At 37.8% G+C, this 25,247-nt stretch overlaps 1 protein-coding gene across 1 annotated transcript; it reads right to left on the reverse strand.

Moving 5' to 3' along the window:
- Positions 1 to 1,723: 1,723 nt before the first annotated feature.
- On the reverse strand, positions 1,724 to 23,984 carry LOC136224929 (lysine-specific demethylase JMJ29-like). The gene is made up of 13 exons (XM_066013355.1): positions 22,086 to 23,984; positions 21,879 to 21,997; positions 14,362 to 14,458; positions 14,110 to 14,254; positions 13,814 to 13,877; positions 12,998 to 13,712; positions 12,240 to 12,569; positions 10,284 to 10,589; positions 4,851 to 4,923; positions 4,671 to 4,756; positions 4,179 to 4,298; positions 3,154 to 3,215; positions 1,724 to 2,000 (listed from the first exon to the last, which is right to left on the reverse strand). Exons 1-13 carry the CDS (start codon positions 23,589 to 23,591, stop codon positions 1,910 to 1,912), a joined length of 3,714 nt encoding a protein of 1,237 aa, XP_065869427.1. The 5' UTR covers positions 23,592 to 23,984; the 3' UTR covers positions 1,724 to 1,909.
- Positions 23,985 to 25,247: the final 1,263 nt, after the last annotated feature.

Here is a 25,247-nt window from a genome sequence, read left to right on the forward strand (position 1 = left end):
TCCCTATTGAGATTTGGAGATGTTTGGGAGAGAGAGAGGAATCGAATGGTTGACGACATTCTTCAACAAAATTTGAAGAAACAATAAGATGCCATCAGAATGGAGGAAAAGTATCCTAATCCCTTTGTATAAGAACAAAAGCGATGTCCAAGATTGTGCCAACTATCGAGGAATCAAATTAATGAGTCACACTATGAAACTTTGGGAGCGGGTGATCGAACAAAGACTAAAGAGGACGATGAAGATCTCGAAAAACCAGTTTGGCTTTATGCAGGAAGATCAACTATGGAAGCCATCCATCTAATGAGACAATTAATAGAGCACTATCGAAATAAGAAGAAAGACTTGCATATGGTTTTCATTGACTTGGAGAAGACATATGATAAAGTACTAATGGAAGTACTTTGGTGGGCCTTAATAAGGAAAGGAATTTCGCGAAAATATATTGACATCATAAAGGACATGTATGAGGAAGCGTGCACGAGTGTACGTACCAGTGTCGGAAAGACTGAAGAGTTCCCTATTATGATAGGAGTGCATCAAGGTTTCGCACTTAGCCCGTTTCTTTTTGCCATCGTTATGGATGAACTAATGAGTTCACTTCAAGATGGTATACCATGGTACATGTTGTTTACAGATGATATTGTGTTGATTGATGAGACGAAAGAAGCCGTGGAGAGGAAGTTGGAACTATGGAGACAAACTTTGGAATCTAGAGGCTTTAAGTTGACCCGAAGTAAGACAGAATATTTGGAGTGTTAGTTTAGCAGCAAAAGGAGTAGGGAGGCGGGGACAATCACCCTGGATGGGAGAGTTGTTCAAGCCTCGGATTGCTTTCGGTATTTAGGGTCTATTATCCAAACGGATGGAGAAGTAGATGGAAATATTGCACATAGGATTAAATCTGGTTGGACGAAGTGAAAGAGTGCTACAGGTTCCTTTGTGACCCCGACATGCCTAATAGATTGAAGAGAAAATTCTACTGCACGATAACTAGACTAGCATTGTCATATGGTACGAAGTGTTAAACAGTGAAACACTGTCACATTTATAAGATGTCGATGGCAGAGATGTGTATGTTGAAATGGATGTGTGGTCATACAAGAAAGGATTTGGTGAATAATGCAATAATTAGGACAAAAGTAAAGATTACATCTATTGAAAATAAAATGAGAGAAAACCAACTAAGATGGTTTGGCCATGTTAGACGAAGAGCGCTTGATGCGCCGCTTAGGAGAACTGAAGAGTGGCAAAGGGATGTAATGGTGAAGATAGGATAAGACCTAAGCAAAATTGGAAAAAGGTGATCGAGAGTAATATAAGTTTATTGAGAATTGAGAAAAATATGACAGTGGATAGGAGGGAGTGGAGGAAGAGAATTTATTTCGCCGACACGACTTGATTTCACGATTTTATATGATAGTTCAAGTTAACCCCAGAATCATTTCGGGACTAAGGCTTTGTTGTTGGTGGTGGTAAGTATTCTCATGATATATAAGCATCCTAAGACATTGCAAGTATTTTATTTTATTTAAGAATAAGCAATCTAATCTTTTTAAACTAGGATCAATCAAGTTTATAGGATGCTTATATATCATGAGAATACCCTAACCAATTTGAGAAAGTGCAGATAACTAAACTGCTTTTATCAGCAGAATATCATACACTTTTATACCAAACCAATATATCCTTGCTCACATATAATTAGAGATTTTGGACAGAATGCATAAATGTGCATCTGCATTCAACAAAAGACGCCAGCTAAAGTAGAACAGATACAATCATACCAAGGTGGCATATCAGATTTAGTAGTGTTAAAAAAAAAAAAAAAAAAAAGACTATTAACAGCTCGAGCTTGTGGCAAGGATACTCAAAAACGGTGCAATAATGCAGACACCCAGCATGACTATCAATCTCGAGATTCCTGCTTCCTCCCCCTTTTCTTAGATGCACTCCTCTTACGCGATGGCGTTTTATCATCCTCAGCTGGAACAACGGTTCTGAAAATCAAGCAGTACAAAGTTCAGGTTTACTTCAATCCAATTAACTATAGGAATGTCAGAAACATTTATTGTGACTTAAAACGAAAGAAGCTTTGGAATTCATTCAAATATTTGTTCCTAATCCTCTTGGTATTGGGTTAATATTGCAAAAGAAACAGAAGACCATGGATGAGAACACTGCTGTTTCATATCTGCAAAACAATTCAGTAGCTATCAAAACTATATGCTCATATCTTATTTGTGATGGGCAAACTTCATATTTTCTTAGCTTATGAAATTTGCTAAGCCAAACCCCAAATATAACACAACAGTTTTAAAACAAATTTTTGAAAGTCTCGAAGTTGGCAAGAAAAATGTGCAGTATTAACTATTAAGGGATTTCATACACGCCTATCCATCTATAATACTTAAAAAGTAGTTTCATAGTAATTCGCAATGAGGTTGCCTTTCAAACACAATGTTTGGGTTGCTTAACTCGCAACAGCACCTAGAATTCAAAGGTTAAACCATGTAAAAAGCACATTATAATGCAGAAGAAATACCATATACATTTTTTACCTTCCTAGAGCCTAATATGCAAACACCCTAGTACTCTTAACAGTTAATAGAAACTTTCTTACTGATATCCATTTTCAAGCAATGACAGGGGAAGCAGAAGACTTTTTCATGAAATTCTCAGCAACAAATGATTATTCATTAATGAATATGTACAGAAACAAAGCAGCATATCACATGCAAAAGGATCACAGTGAAAGAGAAAAAGGTAAAGACAGTTGTCTGTCAAAATAAATTTCCAGAGTAGAGGAGACAAGAAATACAATGTCGTCAGTAAAAAGTGCACAACTTAACAAATAAATTAGTTGCCTCTTCAATGGATGACAAGTTTAAGCTGTAAAGCATGAAGCAAATTACTTAAAATGGGAATGAATTCACGTTCCATTTTTCAAAACATCAAATTTAGAACACTGCATAGTTTACAGTTGCATAACCCTAAACTGATAGTATCAGCACAAGTTTCGTTCAGCAAAATCATAGGGGGGAGTTGAGTGGCAAAATAAAAACACAAAGACCAAGGAAACAATTTTCATAAGCTCGAGATGAAATAAAAAAATAATAATAAATATGCTAGCATGTATAATTAGCTACTCACTCTCGACCATGCTCCAGAAATTCCACAGCCCATTTCATAGCATGAAGATACATTTTCTTCACCTGTTTCAAGACGCAGCAAGATAAACAAGTGCATAAATGATCCTAATTAACAACATTATGAGTATAACCAATTTATTTGTGAGAAAAGAAATTAAAAATTAAAGAAATGGCTGGATTTAGGTTACAGTAATCAGAGCCATAAGCAGAAGATTCCAGATATCAATATCGGATGGAAAAGCTCTGATGATAGAGACATGGGAAGACCATCCAAAACCCAACCCTCTAATAAATGATAAATATTTTTTTATTGTGTTATGGACTAAATAAAGATCTTTTTTTATTCTTACCAAAAAAAAAAACCATTCCTAATGATGACGACAACAGCAACAAAGGCTTAGTCCCGAAATGATTCGGGATCGGCTAACATGAACCGTCGTACGAAACTATGAAATCAAGTCGTGTCAGCGACATAAATTTCTCTCCCTCCATTACGTCTTATCCACTGTCATATTTTCCTCAATCCCCAATAAAACTCATATCACCCTCAATCACTCTCTTCCAAGTTTGCTTAGGACTTCCCCAATAAACCATTCCTAATGACATTTTACTTTAATGATTTTTAATTCATATTTGATGTAAGAAGGGACTGAGGAAAGTCCAAAATAAAAGAATGTACACTGACAGCACTTAAATTTCTAAGAAATAACTAAAATAGAAAAGGAAAACTGAATAATAAAGACATAAAAAGGACACAAAAGAATTTAAGATGATAATATCCAACCAGTAGCCTACCCTATAATGAAAGTCCGAAAACATATATTTTCCAATATAAAGAAAGATAAAAGGACGAACGAACGAACAAAAAAAAAAAAAAAAAAAAGATAAAATAAAGAAACTCTATCAACAAACCAAGTAATGAAGCATTTTACATCACAACCAACATTTCTATAGCCATAATGCAGTCCAAAAACATAAAGTGCAATATATATTTTTAAACAAATATAATTTAGGGACCAGTTATACCTCCAATTTGTCTTCCTTAGATAGATGATTTGAGGGAAGTGCACGAAATTCCTCAGTCAAACGAACACACTCACCAACATTTTCAGGTGAAACAAAGTCCAATGCTACCTTTATGCATGACTATAGCAGATGGAAAAATGATAATTAGGCTTACTGGTTGAGCATAATGAGCAAACATGCACGCCCCTAGGGCAAGCCAATTGGCAACAAAAAGCAATCAACCAACAAAGCAGCAAAAGCTTCACAATTTAATTATAGGCTTTCTAAGAAGCATCAACGTCACAAACTTTCAATTAGGATGTAATGAGATTAAGCCAACATCGGAGAAGTAAACAGAACATCTCATAGTTACTTCTGACTTCTGATACATGCCTGACTCTTAAGAACCAAGCCTCATTGTTTAACAAAATCTTGACAAACAAAACTATCAAAATTAAATTCAGGACCAAATTTTCACATTTTTTGAAGCAAAGATTCACCAATTTATGTTACCTTCAAGTTCCGCACTTGATGAGGACAGCCTGCTGGGATAAAGACTGCATCTCCAAGTCTCTGGACAAATGTCCATGGCTCAATTCCTGTACACATTTAAGAACCAATAACTAGAACACTGAATTTGAAAAATGGAATGACAAATATTTAAATTTAGCAATGAAATAATGTTTGGCTCACCATATTCCTCTTTTAGCTTCCTCTTATGCTCTAGAGTCAAATAAAAGGTCTGATCATGAATAGGATGAGCAACCTGCAAAAGGGAGAGAAGGAGAAAAAAAAAGGGTATAAAAGACCATCTTAACAATGGCCACAGCTGCATATTCAGCTCACAAAAGTGCTGCAATTAACTACATGTCCTCATTTGGACAATCAGTCACCATTGATCATCCCAACTTTCATAATCAAATAAAGAAACCTACATTTCCCTGAAGCACCCATCCCAATAAAAAATATCATTTATATTACAGATCCTATATTTCTAGATATGCCGAGCTTATCATTACATAATTATTAATCATTGTGTTGTCGGACAGTTTTTAATCGCAAAACCCATCCATTTTGATTCGATGCGTAATACTCTTGCCTCGATTTGGAAACCAGTCAAAGGCGTTACGGTTTCGGATACTGATGTTGAGGGTCGGTATCTCTTTCAATTTTTCCATGAATTGGATGCTAGGAGAGTTCCTGACGATGGTCCATGGACATTCAACCAAAATGTCCTCATTGTTCAGGAATTATCTGAATCTGAACAGTTTTCTAAAGTTGAATTGATTAATCTAATGATTTGGGTGCAGATTCTTGATCTTCCTGTTGGCTTTCAAACTGAAGAAATATGTAAAGTTGTGGGAAATCGAATTGGTAAGTTTCTTGATTCAGACCCTAAGAATTTTTCAGCACCGCGCCGCAGTTTCCTACGAATCAAAGTGGTTGTGGATATTCGAAAGTCGATTAAGAGCGGATTGAAGGTAAAGCGCAGTGGGGGCGAGTGGCTGTGGGTTCAATTCCGCTATGAGAGATTGCCTGGGTTTTGCTTTTATTGTGGCATTATTGGTTACCTGATATGAATGTGGAAAGACAATTTGGGTCCTTTCTTAGGGCACTTAGTAGGAGAGCAACAATTCAGATTGGGAGAGAATGGCTTAGGGACTATTCAGGGGAGGAGGAATGTTTTTGGAAGGAGGATTCAATGTTGAATAGGGGAGAGAATGAGGGTATCAAGCAAGGTAAGTCTGTTAGCAGAGGTAGAAACATTGGTGATGGTCAAGGCACAACCAAGACACCACATATTTCACTTAGCAGCAATACTAGTGGTTCAAATTCTGATTCAGGGGTGATAAGGGAAGAAGGTATCATACTGGACCCTAAGAGACCAAGAGTTGATAGTCCTATGGATTATATTCAGGATAATCAATCAAAAAAGGAATTCAAGGTGGGACCTGGTTTCCAGGCCCGCCAGGCGGGCAATCCGCGAACAGTTAATGTTTTGATGGACTTGGTTCAGGTCCATAAGCCCATGTTTGTGTTTTTGATGGAGATTATGATCAAGAAAGATAAGGTGGAGTTAGTGAGGAGGAAGTTGGGGTTTGAAGGATTGTTTGTGGTGGAAGGCTTGGGGCATGGTGGTGGTATTGCTCTTCTATCTAAGGAAAAGAATATGGTTACTTTGCTGAATACTGATATTAACTTCATTGATGTGCAGGTTCAGTTATTCCATTATGGCGTTTGACGAGATTCTATGGATTTCATGAACGTCATAGACGACAAGAATCGTGGGATCTTCTTAGATTTTTGTCAACATGTTCTTCTCTGCCTTGGTGTTGTGTCGGGGATTTTAATGATATCCTCCATGTTTCTGAAAAAGAGAGGAGGGAATAGACAAGCTAACTGGCGATGGGTTTAGGTCTGCTGTTACTGATTGTAATCTTTCAGATTTGTGTATGACTGGTCATCCATTCACGTGGGAATCGGGTTGTGGTAGTCAGAAATGGATTGAAGAAAGACTGGATAGGGCGTTGGTAAATGCTAGCTGGCGTAATCTGTTTTCTGGTTCAACCTTGAACAACATTGCAACAATCTGTTCTGATCATTCGGCACTTTGTCTAAAATTCAGAGTATGGATTGCATGATGTTCGGTTAAAAGGTTTAGATTTGAGAACTCCCGACTTAGGGAGGAGCAATGCGCTTCAGTTGTTCAACATGCTTGGGAGGGTAGTGGTAATGGTTCTATTTCGTATAAGCTAAAGCAGTGCACTGCTGCTTTATCTAAATGGAGTTCATCTTTGGAGAATAATTTTCATAAGGCTCTGCAATCGGCAAGGAGGATGTTGGACAGATATAAAGGCAGAATTGATTCTTTTGGGTTGCTCAATTTAAAGAGGCATGCATCATCTCTGTATGCTAAAGTTCTCCAGCAAAAGGAGGACTTTTGGAAACAAAGCCAAATTATTTTGGCTTCAAAATAGAGATTTCAACACCGGTATTTTCATGAATATGCGTCTATCAGGAAAAAGAGGAACAATATAAATCAGCTCAAGGATGAATCGGGGTCATGGTGTACGGTTGGTAATGGTCTTGAGGAAATCATTTTGGATTATTTCTCATCTATATTTCAATGTCGAGCGTCGTTCTGTTGATATAATTCCATTGGTTAATCAACTTGTGTCTGAAGAACAAAATTTGGATTTGTTGTTACATGTTATTGAGGATGAAGTAAAGATAGCTTGTTTTTCAATGCATCCTAATAAGAGCCCCGGGCCCGATGGATTAAATTCGGCATTTTATCAAAGGATTTTGGTCTATTATTGGCAGAGATGTAAGTAAAGTGTGCTCAAACTTCATTGATCAGTATCACTTTCCTTCTAGTCTGAATGAAACTTCGATTGTATTAATTCCCAAAAAAGAAGCTGTTGAACGGGTTACTGATTTACACCCCATTGCATTATGCAATGTTCTATTCAAGATTGTGTCAAAAAAATTGGCTAATAGGCTGAAAAAAGTTCTTTCCTCCATTATTTCTGATACCCAGAGGGCGTTTATTCCTCGTCGGCTGATCTCGGATAACATAATTGTGGCATATGAAGTTCTTCACAAGCTTAAATGCCTTACGCAGAGGTATAGGGGGTTTGCGGCTCTAAAATTGGATATGAGTAAGGCATACGACAGGGTTGAGTGGGGTTTTTTGGAGCTGATGTTGTTAAAAATGGTTTTAAGGAACAATTCATCAAATTGATCATGGTCTGTATCTCAACTGTCAGTTATAAGGTTTTGCTACAGGGGATTGAGTTGGGGCCAATTGTGCCTAAACGAGGGCACCATTCCTTTTTCTTGTTTGTGCTGATGGTCTTTCGATTCTTCTTAAGGATTGTGAAGCCAGAGGTGTATTACACGGGTGTAAAGTTGCTAGATCTGCTCCCCGAATCTTCCATTTATGTTTTGCGGACGATAGCTATCTTTTCTTCAAGGCGAATGTTTTGGAAGCTTCGGTTGTGCAAAGCAGTCTAAAAAGGTATGAATTGAATTCTGGTCAATGCATAAATTTTCTGAAATCTTCTTTGTCCTTTAGCAGTAATACCAGAAGAGAGGATAGGGATATTGTCAGTCACCGGAGGTTCAGGAGGTTTTAGATATGGGCTTTTATTTGGGTGCTCCTATTTCTGTTGGCAGAAGACACAAACCTTAGGTTTTTTGAAAGATAGGATATGGTCCAGGATGAATAACTAGAAGGAGAAGTTCTTGTCTAGAGCCGGAAAAGAAATTTTTATCAAGGCTATACTTCAATCTATTCCATCTTATTTGATGAGTATCTTCCTTCTTCCCTTAAATTTCTGTGACGATATCAATAAATTGTTGAATAAATTTTGGTGGAAATCAAATGGCAATTCACCTACTGGCTTGTGTTGGCAACATTGGGAGAAACTTTGTATACTGAAGATTGAAGGGGGTATGGGGTTCCGAAGTACCCATGAATTTAATTCGGCCTTATTAGCGAAGCGGAGTTGGCGTTTAGTAACAAAGTCTGGTTCTCTTGTTTTAAGGGTTCTTAAGGCGCGATACTATTCCTCTTCAAAAAAATTACAAGCTGGTTTTAGGCATAATCCCTCTTATGTGTACAGGAGTATTTTAGCAGGAAGAGAGTTGATTATCAAAGGTCTGCTGCGAAACATTGGTAATGGGATGGAGGTTAAAATTTGGGAGGATCATTGGCTGCCAGATATCTAAAATCCTAGACCAACTTCTATTCCTCCGGCTGATTTGCAAAACGAATTTGTTTATTGTTTATTGGATCAGCAGGGGAGATGGAATGTGAATCTTAGCCGATCCATTTTTTATGATAGGGGTTGTAGCTTAATTCTGTCTATTCCAAGAAGGCGTATAGGCGATGTTGACTCGTGGTTATGGCAACCCGATAGACGCGGTTTGTATTCAGTCAGATTTGGATATCATCTGGTGATGGGTTCGTTTGATCGGGTCAGTTTGCTTCATTCACAACCTAATTGGAAACATCTTTGGTCTCTTGGGGTTTCTCCAAAGCTTAAGAATTTTGCTTGGCGGTGTCTTAAATTGTGTCTTCCTACCAGAAGCTGTTTAGTGGCACATCACCTACCAATTCATAATGTTTGTCCGGTGTGTAATGTGGCAGGTGAGTCTATTTTACATGCCTTAATTTCCTGTTCTTTTGCACAATTGGTTTGGGAGATTTTTTTCAAGGATAATAGAATGAGTTTAATCTCCTGCTTTGAATCATGGTTTTCTGATGCTTTAAATATCATGCCAATGGATATTTTTGGGGAGATTTTGGCGGTAATCTAGGCCATATGGTCTCATAGAAATCGGGTTTTTTGGGAGAATAAGTGGAGTTCTGCAGGACATGTTCTTAATTTGGCTCGACAGGCTTGGTCGGAGTGGGTTGCTGCTCGCACCATCCATGCTTCAACTGCTCAACAGTGTGCTTACATCGATCACTGGTCTCCCCCGCCAGTGAACTGGTTGTGTGTTAATGTGGATGCTGGGTTATGTTGTGATGCTGGTTGTAGTTCATACGGGTTCATTTTGCATGATCATCATGGCAATTGTATAGCGGGTGTTAATGAGCCATTTGAAAATGTATTTGATGCTTTCACTGCTGAAATTATGACAATTCATGAGGCTCTAAGCTGGCTTAAAATGAGAAATCTTCATATGGTTTATGTTTAATCAGATCAGGCAATCTTGTCTTCGGAACAGGATTTCTCGTATCGGTCGGAGTTAATTGAGGATTGTAGGGTACTCTTAAAAGAATTAGTAGCTTGTTCTATTTCTTTTGTAAAGCGTTCAGCAAATATGGCAACTCATGCTCTTGCTAAAGCTGTCTGTTCCGAGTCTGTTCGCAGTTATTGTGGGACTGTCCACCTTCATTTCTTGTTGATTTGTTAAATGGTGATTCTTAATAAATAGTTTTATTTCAAAAAAAAAAAATTATTAATCATTGTGTTCAATTATTACTACACTGTTCCTTCTTCAGATTCTTCAAAAGGTTTAACTTCACCATGACAAATAACCACAGGTTATTAAATTATCACACTACCTTTGCTAGAAAACAAACATAAATAGCAAAATCAATCCACAAATCACCTTTTGCAATGGGCAGCAGTGAATATGCCTAAATTCTCTGAAGTGTTTTTTTAGATACTCCTCCAACTTAGGAACATCTTCTCTCCGGAATATGTCCCAAACTGCACCTCCGTCATCTTGCTTCTCCAATTCATTTGCCTTAGCAATGTTCACATGTATCCTACTCCCAGAATCTTCCTCTACCATTTCATTACTTCCAAAAAGTTCTTTTTTGTCTTGCTCCGTATGCTGCTTTTTCAAATCCTCTATGGCTGTAAGTTTCTCAGGCTTAAACGTCACTTCAGTTATATGTGTCAAAATATTCACCTGAAACCATCAATTCCAGCATAGATTAACAACTCAGATTAGAAGACCAATTTCAAGGCTAAGCAATCATTTCGGGACCTCATCTTGATGACATAGCACCTATAAATGACCATACAAGCTCTACTATACTGAAATACTGAGCCAAATTTCAATGCTTGTATAATTGAACCTGCAATAAATCATCTATTCGAGCTAGGCAACTGAAAAAAGAAAGAATTAAATGAAATATCCCACCTAATAAGTAGATCCTAGGAACGGGAGTTTGATCAGTCTTGCCTTCAAAAATATATTCAATCAAGACACACAGCTCTTAGGCCTTACGACTACAACCTCTAGGTTGCACGTTAGATGACCATTATACTATTATATAATCCCAAAAAGCACTGACTCTATAGGGTAATACGTAATCAGCCGATGGGAACAATGGGGCACACTTTCCAGTCATGTGAAGAAAAAAAAGATCAAGACTTTCATGATGTGCACCAGATCCCATAAATAAAGGAAGCCATTAGTTAGTAAACAAGAGCTAGATCTGTTTTTCATAACTTAGGTAGAATTCAATATATGGGTATCCGTGGAAGAAGAAACTCCACAACAACAACAACAAAGCCTTAGACCCGAAATGATTCAAGGTCGGCTAACATAAACCGTCATACGAAACCGTAAAATCAAGTCGTGTCAGCGACATAAATTCTCTCCCTCCACTCCGTCATATCCACTGTCATATTTTCCTCAATCCCCAATAAACTCATATCACTTTCAATCACCCTCTTGTAAGTTTGCTTAGGCCTTCCCCTACCCCTCACCATTGCATCCCTTTGCCACTCTTCGGTCCTTCTAACCCGCGCATCAAGCGCTCTTCGTCTTACATGGGCAAACCACCTTAGTCGATTTTCACTCATTTGAACAAGAAACTCCTCAAGAAAAAATAAAGACGTGGGTGGAAGCTCCAGATATATTGATGAAAGATGAACAATAGTGAAGGGAAAACCTTTTGTGAGCAAATAACAAGAAGTTAAAATCGCACAAGATTGCCACAAAGAAAGCATTGTTATCCAAAACGATGCAACTAGATAACAAAACCGGGATTAAAAACAAGACCTTGGGCCAGTTTGTTAACACATTAACCTATTTTAGTTAACATCCAAAGAAAACCACTTGAAGCATTGTTGTCCAAAATGATGCACTAGACAATCGAACAGGGATTAACAATAAGACCTTGGGCCAGTTTGTTTCTGACTTTTATCCAATTTTAGTTTAATCCGAAGAAAGTCAATTGAACTGGCTGGTTAACTAGCACTTTTCACTGTTCAAGCAGCAGATAACTGAACAATGTGACAAGGCAGCTTCTCCAAGCTACCACACCAAATCACTTGAAAAACATGAGCGTTTCCTGCATGCTGAATACATAGGTTGTAGAGAATTCTTCAGTGTGTTAACCATTTGTACAGCAAAGAAGTGAATTTCCGTATACTGATGTTATTTTAATTTCTTTTTTTCTCTCATCTTAAAAGATAAAACGCTTAGGTTGATGACTGTCATTTTTTAGTTGTGGTGCATAGCAAAGATGTTCATATGATGGAAACCGATATTGAAACTAATATATGTGTGTGTGTGTAGAGAGAGAGAGAGAGAGAGAGCTTAACACACCGCATCAGACATGTCACAGTGGAGTTTTGTAACTGAATCTCCACGCCCAAACTCTTCAGCAAATCCATAGGCAATATATGTCTTCGGGCCCATATCTGGTTTCAAAGATTTCTCAGGCAATCTGATAGCAAGATTCAGTTGTCCTTTCTGAGGATGTGTGTACTCCTTGAATGGCAAACAGCGAATAAATTCAGCACCGTGTCGAGGCAGACGCTCATCAAACATATCAGATGGTGGCCAGTCTTTTAATTTCAATATCTGAGGCCAATCCTTTTTATCATATCTACCATTCACGTATCCCGCAAAGAATTCACGAACATTAATGTCAACCTGCATATTGCCATTCAGCATATCTAATTAGATTGTACCTAACAGCAACATTTCAACAGGACTCATAAAATGATATGGGAAAAATAATCAGCACAAAGACAGGAATAAAAAAAATGTGGTCAATAAGGACCCTCTAAGTTTGAAGAGATAAATTTTTTAAAAAAAAAAATTTAAAAAAAAGAGTATGCATGATCATGTTGAAGAGTATTAGAGAAGAAACCAAGCAACAGTTTGGAAGCAAATAATGGAAATAAACATTTGGGTCAAGGTATGGGGACGAGTTGACTAACCCCAAACATTTTTATACATCCGTTTTACCACTAACAGAAAATGTTCAAAAAATGTATAATACTTGGAACATTTTTAATTATAAGGATAACATTTTGAGCCAATAATAAAAGTTGCAATAGTAAGATAAATATACTAACCGCACACCAATCCAAGCATTCAATGGCCTTCACGTCCAAAAGTGTATCATGATTTTCATTTCTTATCTGGCGGAATGCACGCCACATGACCATTGGCTCCCAACTTAAGCCAGTTCCAGTTTCAAGAACATTGCTAACAATCACAGGCTCAGCTCTCATCCAATGGTACTGAAAATGCTTCAAATCCTTCTCTTTGATGTCTCTAGCCCTTGGGTAGTACAAATAATTGTCATCAGTATTCTCACGGGATGCAGCTTTCAATAACTGACTATTTCTGATATCAGCATCTCCTTCAAGATTAAAACATTCACATTGCTCAGGAGGAGTGATAGCCATGTCGAGTCGAAGCCTTTCTGCAACATTTTCTGCTCTCTTTACTAAGTCTGAAACCAAATTTACTGAGAACATACTTTTCAAATCTAGATTGCTCAAACCACAACGACAAAGAATGCTTCCACCTTCATTTTTCTTCCATTGAAAATTTGATCTCTGAAGATCCTCAGTGCAAGTATCAGTTGGCACACTAGAAACTTCTTTAACTACTCCCTCTCCGCCATGTAAATAGTCAAACCCTCTGTCAACATAATCCACAACCTCCTCTTTGACATTACCCTGCAGGCACCCTTCACGGATCTCCCGACAACAAGCAAGACAGAGATCAGAGCACCCTGAACAGCTTCTATGATAATCAAAGATAGAGGTTCTGCAGCTGTCACTGCAACCAAAATCTAACAAGTGAAAAGGGAGAAAAACAGTAAAACATGATCCAACTTTAATAACTACAGAACTTAAGGGGGAAATATTAGAATCACTTACCAGTACATGCGTTCCTCCTCAGGACAATTAGCATTTTGTATGTCTAATTCTGCAGGTGATACACCTGCACAAATGATATTCAGCCAATTAATAAACATCTACGTTTTCACAGAAGCCCACACACAAACGCACTTCAAAACATTAATGTCAGGACGCATGCAGACAACCACGTGAGCAGGAACCCACCTGGTCCTACATAACAAAGTACAGTGCCATAAAAATACATACTTCCAAACAAAGCTGAGGTCGATATGCTTTAACATAGCTCAAAGTATATATCATACACGCCAGAGTACCTTGCATGCTAGCTTCGGTTTTTCTCTCCATCAACTGTTCTTCATTCAACTGCTTCAGGTATGGAAGAATCCATTGGAGCAAATACTTAGCATATGGTACTTTCTTTTCCTCATCGACATTCCATTCATTTAGACTCTTAAGGTACTGCCAGGAATAAGCAAAAAGGGAACAAACAAATGTATGAGGTGGAAGATTAGTTGTAGCATATGCAGAAACACTGATGAACAATTTTTCCAGGCAGAAGAACTGACCTCCTTTGAAGCATCACGCATGCAAGCTTTGCAATTACAGTTTCCAAGACAAACTGGACAAGCATCGGCAACTTCATTAGCTGTCATCTTGGGATACCTACGCAATTTAAGAAATAATATTAAGAAGAAAAAAATGGCAAAAACGTGTTATGCAAAATATGGTCCTATTCAAACATAAATGTCATAATCTATGTTATGCAATTATTCTGCATTTAAATCTAAACAGGACTTAAGCTTTATCTTTTCTTGGATATCTCGATCTAAATAGATTAACATATCTACCAAGGTTTAAAAGTACAACAACAACAAAGCCTTAATCCCAAAATGATTCGGGGTCGGCTAACATGAACCGTCGTACAAAACCGTGAAATCAAATCATGTCAGCGACATAAATTCTCTCCCTCCAGTGTCCTATCCATTGCCATATTCTCCTCAATCCCCAATAAACTCATATCACTCTCAATCACCCTCTTCCAAATTTGCTTAAGCCTTCCTCTACCCCTCACCATTACATCCTTTTGCCACTCTTCAATCTTTCTAACCCGCTCATCAAGCGCTCTTCGTCTTACATCGCCAAACCACCTTAATTGATTTCCATCATTTTATTCTCAAATGATGTAACCCCTACTTTCGTCCTAATTATTTCATTCCTCACCCAATCCTTTCTCGTATGACCACACATCTATCGCAACATACGCATCTCCGCCACCGACATCTTATGAATGTGACAGTGTTTCACTGCCCAACATTCCATACCATATAACAATGCAGGTCTAATTGTCCTACGGTAGATTTTTCCATTCAATCTATTAGGTATGTCGGGGCAAAGGAAACCTGTAACACTCTTCCACTTCGACCAACCAGATTTAAATAAACCTACATTTCCCTAAATAATAGACCCTAAATAACGGAAGCAATCCAAGCCCTAGACAACCCTCCCATCCAAGGTGATTGTCTCTGCCTCCCTACTTCTATCGCCGCTAAACTTACACTCCAAATATTCCGTCTTACTTCGGCTCAACTTAAAGCATCTATATTCCAAAGTTTGTCTCCATAATTCCAACTTACTTTCCACGTCTTCTTTCATCTCATCAACCAACACAATATCATCTGCAAACAATATGAACCATAGTATAGTGTCTTGAAGTAAACTCGTTAATTCATACGTAACAACAGCAAAAAGAAATGGGCTAAGTGCGATGATATTGCTTCTCCAAATCTTGTTGAAGAAAGTCGTCAACCATTCGATTCCTTTCTCTCCCAAACATCTCCAAATCTCAATAGGAATGTCATTAGGTCCTACAACTTTCTTCAATCTCATCTTTTTTAATGCCATTTTGACTTCATACTTTCGAATTCTCCACATGCAGTCACGATTTACCATATCATGAGGGATACTTCTATCTCCAACATCTTGTCTGCGATCTCCATTAAATAAGTTATAAAAATAGGACCTCCATCGTTCCTTGATATCCTTATCTCCAACCAGGACTCGTTAGTCCACATACTTCACACATTTAACTTTTCCAAGATCTGCAATTATATATATGCCTCTTTCCCCTTCCTTCGTATCCAATCTTGCATACAGATCCCGATTCACCTTTGCTCAGGCATCTCGTATGACCTTGGCTTCCTTCTTAGCCTCTTTATACTTTTCGTAGTTCTCATCACTCCTACATTTCCCCAATATTTTATAGTATTCTCGCTTACTATTTATTGCTTGTCGCACTTCTTCAATCCACCAAGATGTGTCCTTACCCGATGGCATACTACCTTTAGATTCCCCTAAAACTTCCTTCGCTACTTCCTTTATACTATGCTCCATCTTAGTCCACATTGAATCTATATCTAAATCCACATTACAAGACCGAATATCTTTTGTGGCCATCTTATCCACAAATTTTTGTTGGTTCTCCCCTTGCAATTTCCACCACTTAATCTTAGTCTCTACTCGTGGTATTCGTTTTCTTATACATCTCCTACTTCGAAAATCAAGCACCACTACTCTATGTTGAGTTGTCGTACTCTCACCAGAGATCACCTTACAATCAATATAACTTTCTACAAGCACTCCTTAAAAATAAAAATAAAAAATTCTCAAAATAAAGAAAAATATGAAAGTATGCTTAAGGTCAATGCATAATAACTCGTGCTATCAAGTACCAAGTAACACCTGAATTAATGAAATCCAAAGTTGTTAAGGGTAATAAGAAAAGAAGTGTCATCTTTAAAAACTAGCAAAGGAACCAATTAGTATTTCTTTTTTATGAACTAGTTAACCTACAATAACAATTCATTGTGTTACCCTTTCTAAACAATTTTAGATATGTTATCCATTGCATTGACAAAATACTAATTATCTAATTGCAATTATCTAATGTTGTAGAAGTCTTGTAGAATTCAATGAACTTTTTCATATGGTATAATAATAGGAAATCAACTCAAAAGGATTTAGGTAAGGGATATTTGTATTGATATAGCCCCCTCTCACACAAGAATGGCTCTAGGAAAAGAGAAACAATACAATAGAAATTGAAAAACAGTAAAAGGTAAATGAATCTGAGGAACAACCTATAGGCCCCCTCTGATCCAAAGATGTAGAGCCAAACATGAAAACTCAATATAATTCTTCCTACCTACCCACAAACGAGAAGGAGACCATTTAAACTAAGTCGATCAGAGAGCAAAAACAAGGGTAGAACTTCAATGCTCTTAGTCTTCCATTTGACTAGCTAATACACTCTTTGAATTTGTCAAGTAGCCAAAATCTGTTCTGGAATTAAAGAATCAGCAGCATCCAAATCCAAATTCAATTACACTGGCAATTCCAAGGAAGATATATGGGGACCCAAAGCTTTCTTCAGCAAGAAAACATGGAAAATAGGGTGAATTTTAGATGTAGAAAGTGAAGCGTATAAGCTACAGCTTAGACAACACCTAGGAGCGTGCTGAAAGCTTGGGATGGATACGATATGACGCATAACGGAATGCTGCCTATAGGGACGTAGATTCAAATAAACCCAATCACCAACCTCAAAATAGACCTCACAACAATGTTTATCAGCCTGAACCTTCATCTTTTGTTGTGAAGAGTGTAAACGAAGCTCAAGTTGCCGCAAAGCTTCATCTTGATGAGCTAATTCTCTAGCAACAGCCTCCAAGGCAACAATTGATGACCTCGGTTTGCGCATCAAATTCTGAATGGTAAGCAAAGGTGTGACGAAGCAGAGTACCTTGCAACTTGAATAATTCCTGCCAAAATCGACTGAGGGTCTTGATATCTGAGGAAAGCCATGTAGGCAAACTATTTCTTTTACAAATACTTCAATCACTTATTTGGCGGTATAAGGGTGTTTCAAAGGGGAAAAATGGTTGTACTTGGACAATCGATCCACAACTACCAAAATGGCCTCATAACCCTCCCGTAGGAGCCAAGGTAGACGCCTTACATTGTTGACAAATACTACATTTTGCACAAACTTTTGAACATCCTTTATCATAACCACCTAGTATAAATTAGGAGCAAGACACATGTAAGTTTGATAGTAAACGAAATGCCCACCTAAAGGAGTGTTGTGAAATTCTGCAAGCAAAGTGGGAATCCACTTGGAAGAAGCAGAGATGACTAAACGTCCCTTATAGTATAACAAACCTTTTGTCAATTCAATGCTTAGTTTATCTTGAGGATTCTACTAGAGGGCATTTATAATGGACAAGAGATGGGGATTAGATCAGACTTCATTAAGCAATTGATGACCAGTGGGCCAGCTTGGAGAAAAGACCATAGTCAAGAGTTGGGAATCAGAATGTGACTTATGTTGGCAAGACAAGGTGTCAGTCGTTCGAATAGTGGTACCGGGCTTATACTGACCATCAAAATGATACCTCGTCAATCTACTCAACCAATTATGATGATCGACAATCATAATTCACTACTGCAAAGGCGTCGAAGGCTCCATTAATTGGTTAGTACAATTAAATGTCTTCCAACAAGTAGGGTCTCCAATGTTGGATGGCCAAAGCTAAGGCCATGATTTCCTTTTCATGAGCGGACTTAGCCAAATTACGCTCGAAAAAAGCCTTGCTGAAATAAGCAATGGAATGTTTATTTTGCATAAGGACAGCACCCAACCCCTTGCCAGATGCATCACATTCTATGATGAAGGGTTGGTTGAAATTGGAAAGAGCTAAAACAAAACAGAACTCAACATATGCTTCAATTCGTCATATGCAGATTGTGCCTGAGGTCCCCACTGAAAATTATCCTGTTTCGTCAGCTAAGTAAAAGACTTAGCGGTTTTTCCAGTCACGAACAAATTTCCAGTAATAGTCGGTGAGTCCCAAAAATCCTCGCACACTTTTCATTGAAGTTGGAATTGGCTAATGCACGACCAAATGAACACTTCTTCAATTTTACAATAATGGCTTGAATATTTCACTCATTAGAGATTGAAAAGTGGAAGGACCATTTGTGAGGCTAAACGGCAAAACCAAAAACTCGTAGTGGTCGTCATGTGTGCGGAAGGTAGTCTTTTCCCCATCCCATTCTCGTATACAAATCTAGTAAAAACCCAATTTCAAATCAATTTTCGCATGAATACTTGACCCATGGAGCTCATCAAGCAATTCATCAACGACCGGTGTAGGGTATTTGTCGGGAGCAATGGCTTTATTCAATGCCCTATAACCTACAACACACAAATAGAATGATCAATCATTCGTTCAGGATGCATGCAGAGTAGAAAAAATCAAAAAAAAAAATCATAATACCACTGTATGATGGAGTTTAGAGGTGGCTGCCCTTAAGAAGCTAATTGTCCCTATCCCAAACAATCTCCACTATCAAGTGCTTGCTCAATGCTATGTATCAGATATTAATATGAAGTGGACCTTTAACTATCAGCTTGAGCTTTTAGTTCAATTAATTTCATGACATGTTATCAGAGAGATTGATCAAGTGGTCTAGGGTTTGATTCCTGGCAGCCCTAATTGCAAACATGGTAATATGGGCTTGTGTTGTGCACGCTTCACGCCCGATGGGCATTCGCGTGAGGGGTGTAGGTGTATCAGATATTTGAGAGGACCTAATGATTTGTTGAACTTCGCTAATACCCTTTAATTCATACTGTTGCCGGTTACTCCAAAAATGCACAAGTTTGGTGTCCCGGTTGTTAAGGACATCCCTCAAAGTTCTCAGCCAAGCGATACCTAATAACAAATCCAAATCTCGCAAATTAAGCACATGAGCCTCGATCGAATAGGTGTAAGAACCCAAAACCTGATTTCCAACTTCACATTTTTTTACTAACGTCAATACAAAAGCCATCGCCCAATTTAACCTTGAGTTGCGGAATGGGTGTAGTTGGAAAACCCATAGCCTGAGCCAATTTATCATAGATGAAGTTAAGTGTGGCCCCACTATCCATCATAACCAAAATAGGGATGTGGTATTAGCGCATCATCATCAGAAATCCCATAGAACTCAAGGACCTTACATTCTCCACCTTCATCTCTCATGGTCATTAGTGGTCGTCAATGGTGCGGTTTAGGTCTTGAACATAACCCATTTTCTATCTCAGCCATGGAGAGTTTACGAGTTAGTACGGATTGTTTACCTTAGGATTGAGAAGTGGCGTGTTTAGGTCTCGAACATGATCCGTTTTCTTTCCACCCAATTAAACCCATGGGTTTTGGGCTTGTTAAAACTGATTGTCTCTAACATGCAACCCATGTGATGTTGCTAGCATGACTAGAGGTAAGTGATGTGGGGCCCACCTCTATAACTTGGATTTGTGTAACGACAACAATTGAAATGGTGGATTCAACATGTCACACTAATTTCATGGCTTGAATGCGCGTTTCAGGAGACAAAACACGTACCCAAGGTTTTATCTACTTACGCAAACCATTAAGGAACACTCCCACAAATTGTTCATCTGGGCAGTAGCTCAAAAGCTTCAATGCATTAAGCAACAATTCCTCTCTATTTTAAAGAGCCTGATTCTTCAACAGAGTTAGACCATTAAACATGGACATTAATTCACGTGGAAAGTTCTCCCAAGTGATTTCTGGATGTCAATCTAAGAGTGGAAAACCAATTAACAGCATGGCCGCCCATACACATTTAGGCTTGAGCCAACTTCATAGTTGAGAAGGTACTTCATAGTTGAGAAGGTTTGGTTGATGCGGAAATACAAATTTGCTTTAGTAAGCCAACCGTGTGGATCAATGTCGAAAAAGGAAGGCAGCTTCACTTTTTGAAAGAGAATGGTTGATCAAAAAAGTGTTTTACTTAAACATGTCACCCATGGTCTGTGGCCCACGATGAGGAATGTGATTCCCAATTTGGTGGTAAACCTACCTTGATTCTCATCTGCAGAAGGGTGTTCTAGGTGGACACTGGAATGTTGAATGTGTTTTTTTGCCTAATTGCTTCATCCAACTAGAAAACCTAGCTTTGAATTCTTCAACATTTTTTCAAGTGAAGTGAGTCTTGCTATATAGAGGACATAATGGAAGAGAGGTCGTGTAGATGTTGATACAAACCATTCATCCTCTCATCTTGTGCGTCTAAACGAGCTTGTTCCGGCTTCCCCATCATGAATCCGACAGGCCAAACCAATTAATAGGAAATGAACTCAAAAGGATTTAGGTAAGGGATACTACAGAGGAATGGCTTTAGGAAAAAACAAACAATACAACAGAGATTGAAAAACAGTATAAGGTAAATGAATCCAAGGAATAACCTACAACCTCCCCTCCCCCGTCCAATCCAAAAATGCAGAGCCAAACATGAAACTCAATATTATTCTTCCTACCTACTCACAAACGAGAAACAGGCCATTTAAACTAATAATAAAATACCCCTAAACAGCCAGCTCACTACCCCTAGTAGTAAAAAGCATAACTAACTTTTAAACAGATGTGTTGTCCTCAATTCTCTTTTCTTTTCTTTTCTTTTTTTTTTTTTTTTGTCAAACCACGAGGTAATCCTGGAGGGTCCGCACCACCACAGATGCACCTTTAAGCCATGTCTACATCCGGACTAATCCACATTCACTGGTTGGTAGGCACCTCAAATGGGTGGGACAGCTGGCCCAAGGATTTAAGACTGATCCATGCCTAAGGTGAGGTTCGAACCCTCATTCCTTGGTTAGGGGTGGACAAGGCCTTACCACTTGACCGCATCCCTTGGAAGTAAGCAATTCTCTACCCTACAATAAGTGCAATCCTATCTCATTATAGAAAAGACGGGTTTTAAGTAAACCCAACCCCCGCATTAAAATCTCAGAAATAGTGGAAATACTTATTATTCAATTGCAATGGTTTAATGTTGTAGAAGTTTAGTACTCGATGAACTTTTTCACATAGTGCAGTTTGAACTACATAAAAAATTCACTGCCTCATGACACAAAAAAAAAAAAAAGTAGGACTGTAATATTCCTACCTCATAGTAGGAAAGGCTCTGATGTGAAAAAAAATGGAAGAGACTAAGCAATTCATGTATAAATGTATACCAGGTACCCAAGCAATGAGAGCAGTAGCGCTTTCTCTTGCACTTCTGGCACCGAATGACTTCACATCCTCTGTCATTTCTCTGGCACTGATGGCACATTAAGCAAACTTCTTCTGTATACTGCAAATTCCATAAAGAGAAAAACAAATCAAGAAAGATAAACAAACAGGCATTATGTAACGACCTACTAGGCATACAATATCACCACCTGCTTATTGCGCTTCACAATTTTAACTTCATCTCCATCATGCTGCATGGCTTGTGAATCACTTCTGCACCCTTTACCACCAATATTCTCCTCCTTTTGTGTTTTCTGACCTCTTTGCCTCCTTTTCTTTCTATTTCCTTCATCCAAATCTCTATTTTCATTAACTGTTTCAGATTCTAAACCTTCCCTTCCTGTGAGTATTGTAGTTTTTCTAGGTGGCTTCTTCTCCACCAAATCATACACTTCAGAGACATCAGCATAGTTCGCCTTTCTATTAGGTCTCAGCATCTTTGAATAACTACCATTCAATCCCATAGAACCATTCTGTTGCCTTGTCTCAGTATCGATCTTCTGCTTTCTACCCTTCCTTTTAGAGGGAAGGTCATCTGGCATGTCCTCTAGCGTTTCAGCAGAAGTGGTTTCTTTGTCTCCATATAAATCAAAAGCCATTAAATCATCCCCCTTCTCACCATATTCTTCATTATTCTTACCTTTTCCATCATTGTCCTGCAATTCTTCACCATCTTCTCTTTCTTTGTCAGAGTCTAAAGCATTTTCTATATGATTTTGGCACGTAACTTTACTGCTACCAGCTGTTCTTCCCACTTCACCACCTGTTTCACAAGTATGGCTCACACCAGCATTTTCGTCTACAAATTTGCCTTCCATATTCTCGGCAGTAACTAGGCTCGAATCTTCTACCTTCTCGCCACTCTGCTCATCAATACCACCGTTTGTTGGCTTCCTAACACAATTTTTTGGTTTCCTACCACGTTTTTTTGCTGAGCTCCTACCTCTGTCTTTATCATAAATAATAGTTTCCAGCTTTTTATCACTACTTTCCTCCCCTGTTCGCTTACTTTTAATTGCCTCCTGATAGTTCTCTTCTCCAATTTTAGTAATTAACTTATTACCTGCGATACCGCCTGGAGATTCTTCCAGATGAGCACAAAATTCCATTGGTTTCTCGTCAATTCCTTTCAGTTTATTGCTGTTTGCTTGAACGAAATGAGTCTCCTGTAATTGTTCTACCATAGATTGCTTGGTTCCCTGAGGCATAACACCGCCAGCCCAAAGTTGAGCCTCTTCACCTTCACCTTCACCTTTTCTTTTCATTGTCTTAACGACAAATGGGTTCTCCTCTTTCTCGGCCTTCACATCCTCGCCCATCTGCTCATCAATTCCAGAGTGAGACTCCTTAATCTGCAAAGCTTCCGCCTTTCTTTTCTTATCACATCTATCTTTGCGCTCCTCACCTTCAAACTTGGGTTCAAGATTTTCCACAAAATCTTGGGTCTCCTCTTTAACCGTCTTCACCTGCTCACTGGTTCGAGAATCAGACTCGTGTATCTGCAAGGTTTCCACCTTTACTTGCTTTTCAACAGCCTCCTTCCGTATCTCCGTAATTTCCATATCCTCCAAATGGTTTCCTTGTCCGGATTTAGCAATAAACTTGTTATCTAAAACCTGACCTTGAAATTCCTGCACAGCAGCACAGTTATCCATCCGCTTCTCGTCGATTCATCTGAGAAATTTGCAGTCTCGATGAACGACCGTAATCGGAAGAGATTAGAGGGACGAAGGAAAAAGAGAGAGGACGTAATTGAAAAGGAAATAAGAAGAAGAGATAGGAAAGGAATGTAACGAGGAGAGAGAGATAGAAGAAGAAACAGTGGGTGGGTATAAGGAATTTTGAAAAGTGGCGCCAAAAAAAGTGATTTTAGGGTTCTTGGAAAATTGCGGAGGGAAAATGTTGGGCGTGGGTTGTGATAAAAACTACAGTATTGTTTAGAAATGAAGTGCAGCTTTTTTCCAGTTAGATATGATAGGCAGCTGTCGCAGAGATTAGGACAGACTTTTCGTGTTCCTTGATTTCCAACTTCCGATCCCTCTGACGTTTTTCATATGAATTGTATACTACCAATAAATAATAGAAAGGTCTGGAATTTGACGCATCCTAACATTCCTTTTTTTTTTTTTTCTTGTCCCTTCTTTTTTTCCTGTATCAAATTAAATATATTAATTAACGTTTTAGTTGAAGTATAACTTATAAAAAAAAAAATTGTGAATTTAACTTATAAAATTTTGTGAAAATATTGATTTAACTGTTATTTAATTATTGATTTAACTGTTATTTAATTATCACGTGAGATCTTTCAAGCATCAATTATATTTAAAATATTTAATTTATTACGAATATTTAAAAGCTAAATTTGTAACATATAACTTAATCTTAATTTTTATTGTCAAAATATCTAGAATGTTTACTATATTAATAATATAGTCATAAAAACAAAGTACGAGACCTATTCAGTTTATCGATAAATTTGTTTGGAATGATGATCCGGGCTCAAACATATCACTAAAAAAAATTCAAAACGTCAAAAAAAAAATCGAAATTAAATAAATATTATTACATGTCTATTTTTTAAAACTAAATCCTACGTTGGTACAATTTTTTATAACGTTGCAGAATAGGTTCATTTTCTATGCTTACAAACATATCTTTCTCTATGTATACCATCATACTATCATTCAAATATTTATCTCCTATCTTGTTACACAAATCAGTCTTGATAATGTTCATTGCTAAAAACACTCGCTCAACAGTAGTCGTCGCGACAGGTAATACCAATGATAACTCAATAAGTCGATAAACTAACGGATAAACCAATTGTCTATTCGTCGCAACCATCTTAATAGCAAGCTCCCTAATATCTTTAAGCTCAGATAATTTTTTATCATTTCTCATATCAAAGATAAAATTGTTCAATTGATTGATCAACAACTATCGGTCCATTTCTAATAAATCTTCCGGATAAAATTGAGCAAGAGTTTTACTTGATCGAAACTTGAAAATGTGTTTCTCGGATCAAGACAACTCATGCATAAAAGTAACTCTGTATTTCCTTATGTGAAACGATCATCCATCTCTCTACCAATAATAGCAATAACCTAATAGACGAAATAGAAGCAACTTAATTAAGCCGAAAACAAAATAAGTATCCTAAATCTATTACATGAATTCCTTTGTTATAAAATAAATTAAAAGCAAATTAATTCACATGAGACACTCAATCAATTTTAAAGTCAAACGGTAAAAAAAAAACTAACCTCATACAAGATTTCATGACGATATATGTGGAAATAAGTAACGCATTA

Source organism: Euphorbia lathyris, chromosome 3 (assembly GCF_963576675.1).
Source record: "Euphorbia lathyris chromosome 3, ddEupLath1.1, whole genome shotgun sequence".
NCBI lineage: Eukaryota > Viridiplantae > Streptophyta > Magnoliopsida > Malpighiales > Euphorbiaceae > Euphorbia > Euphorbia lathyris.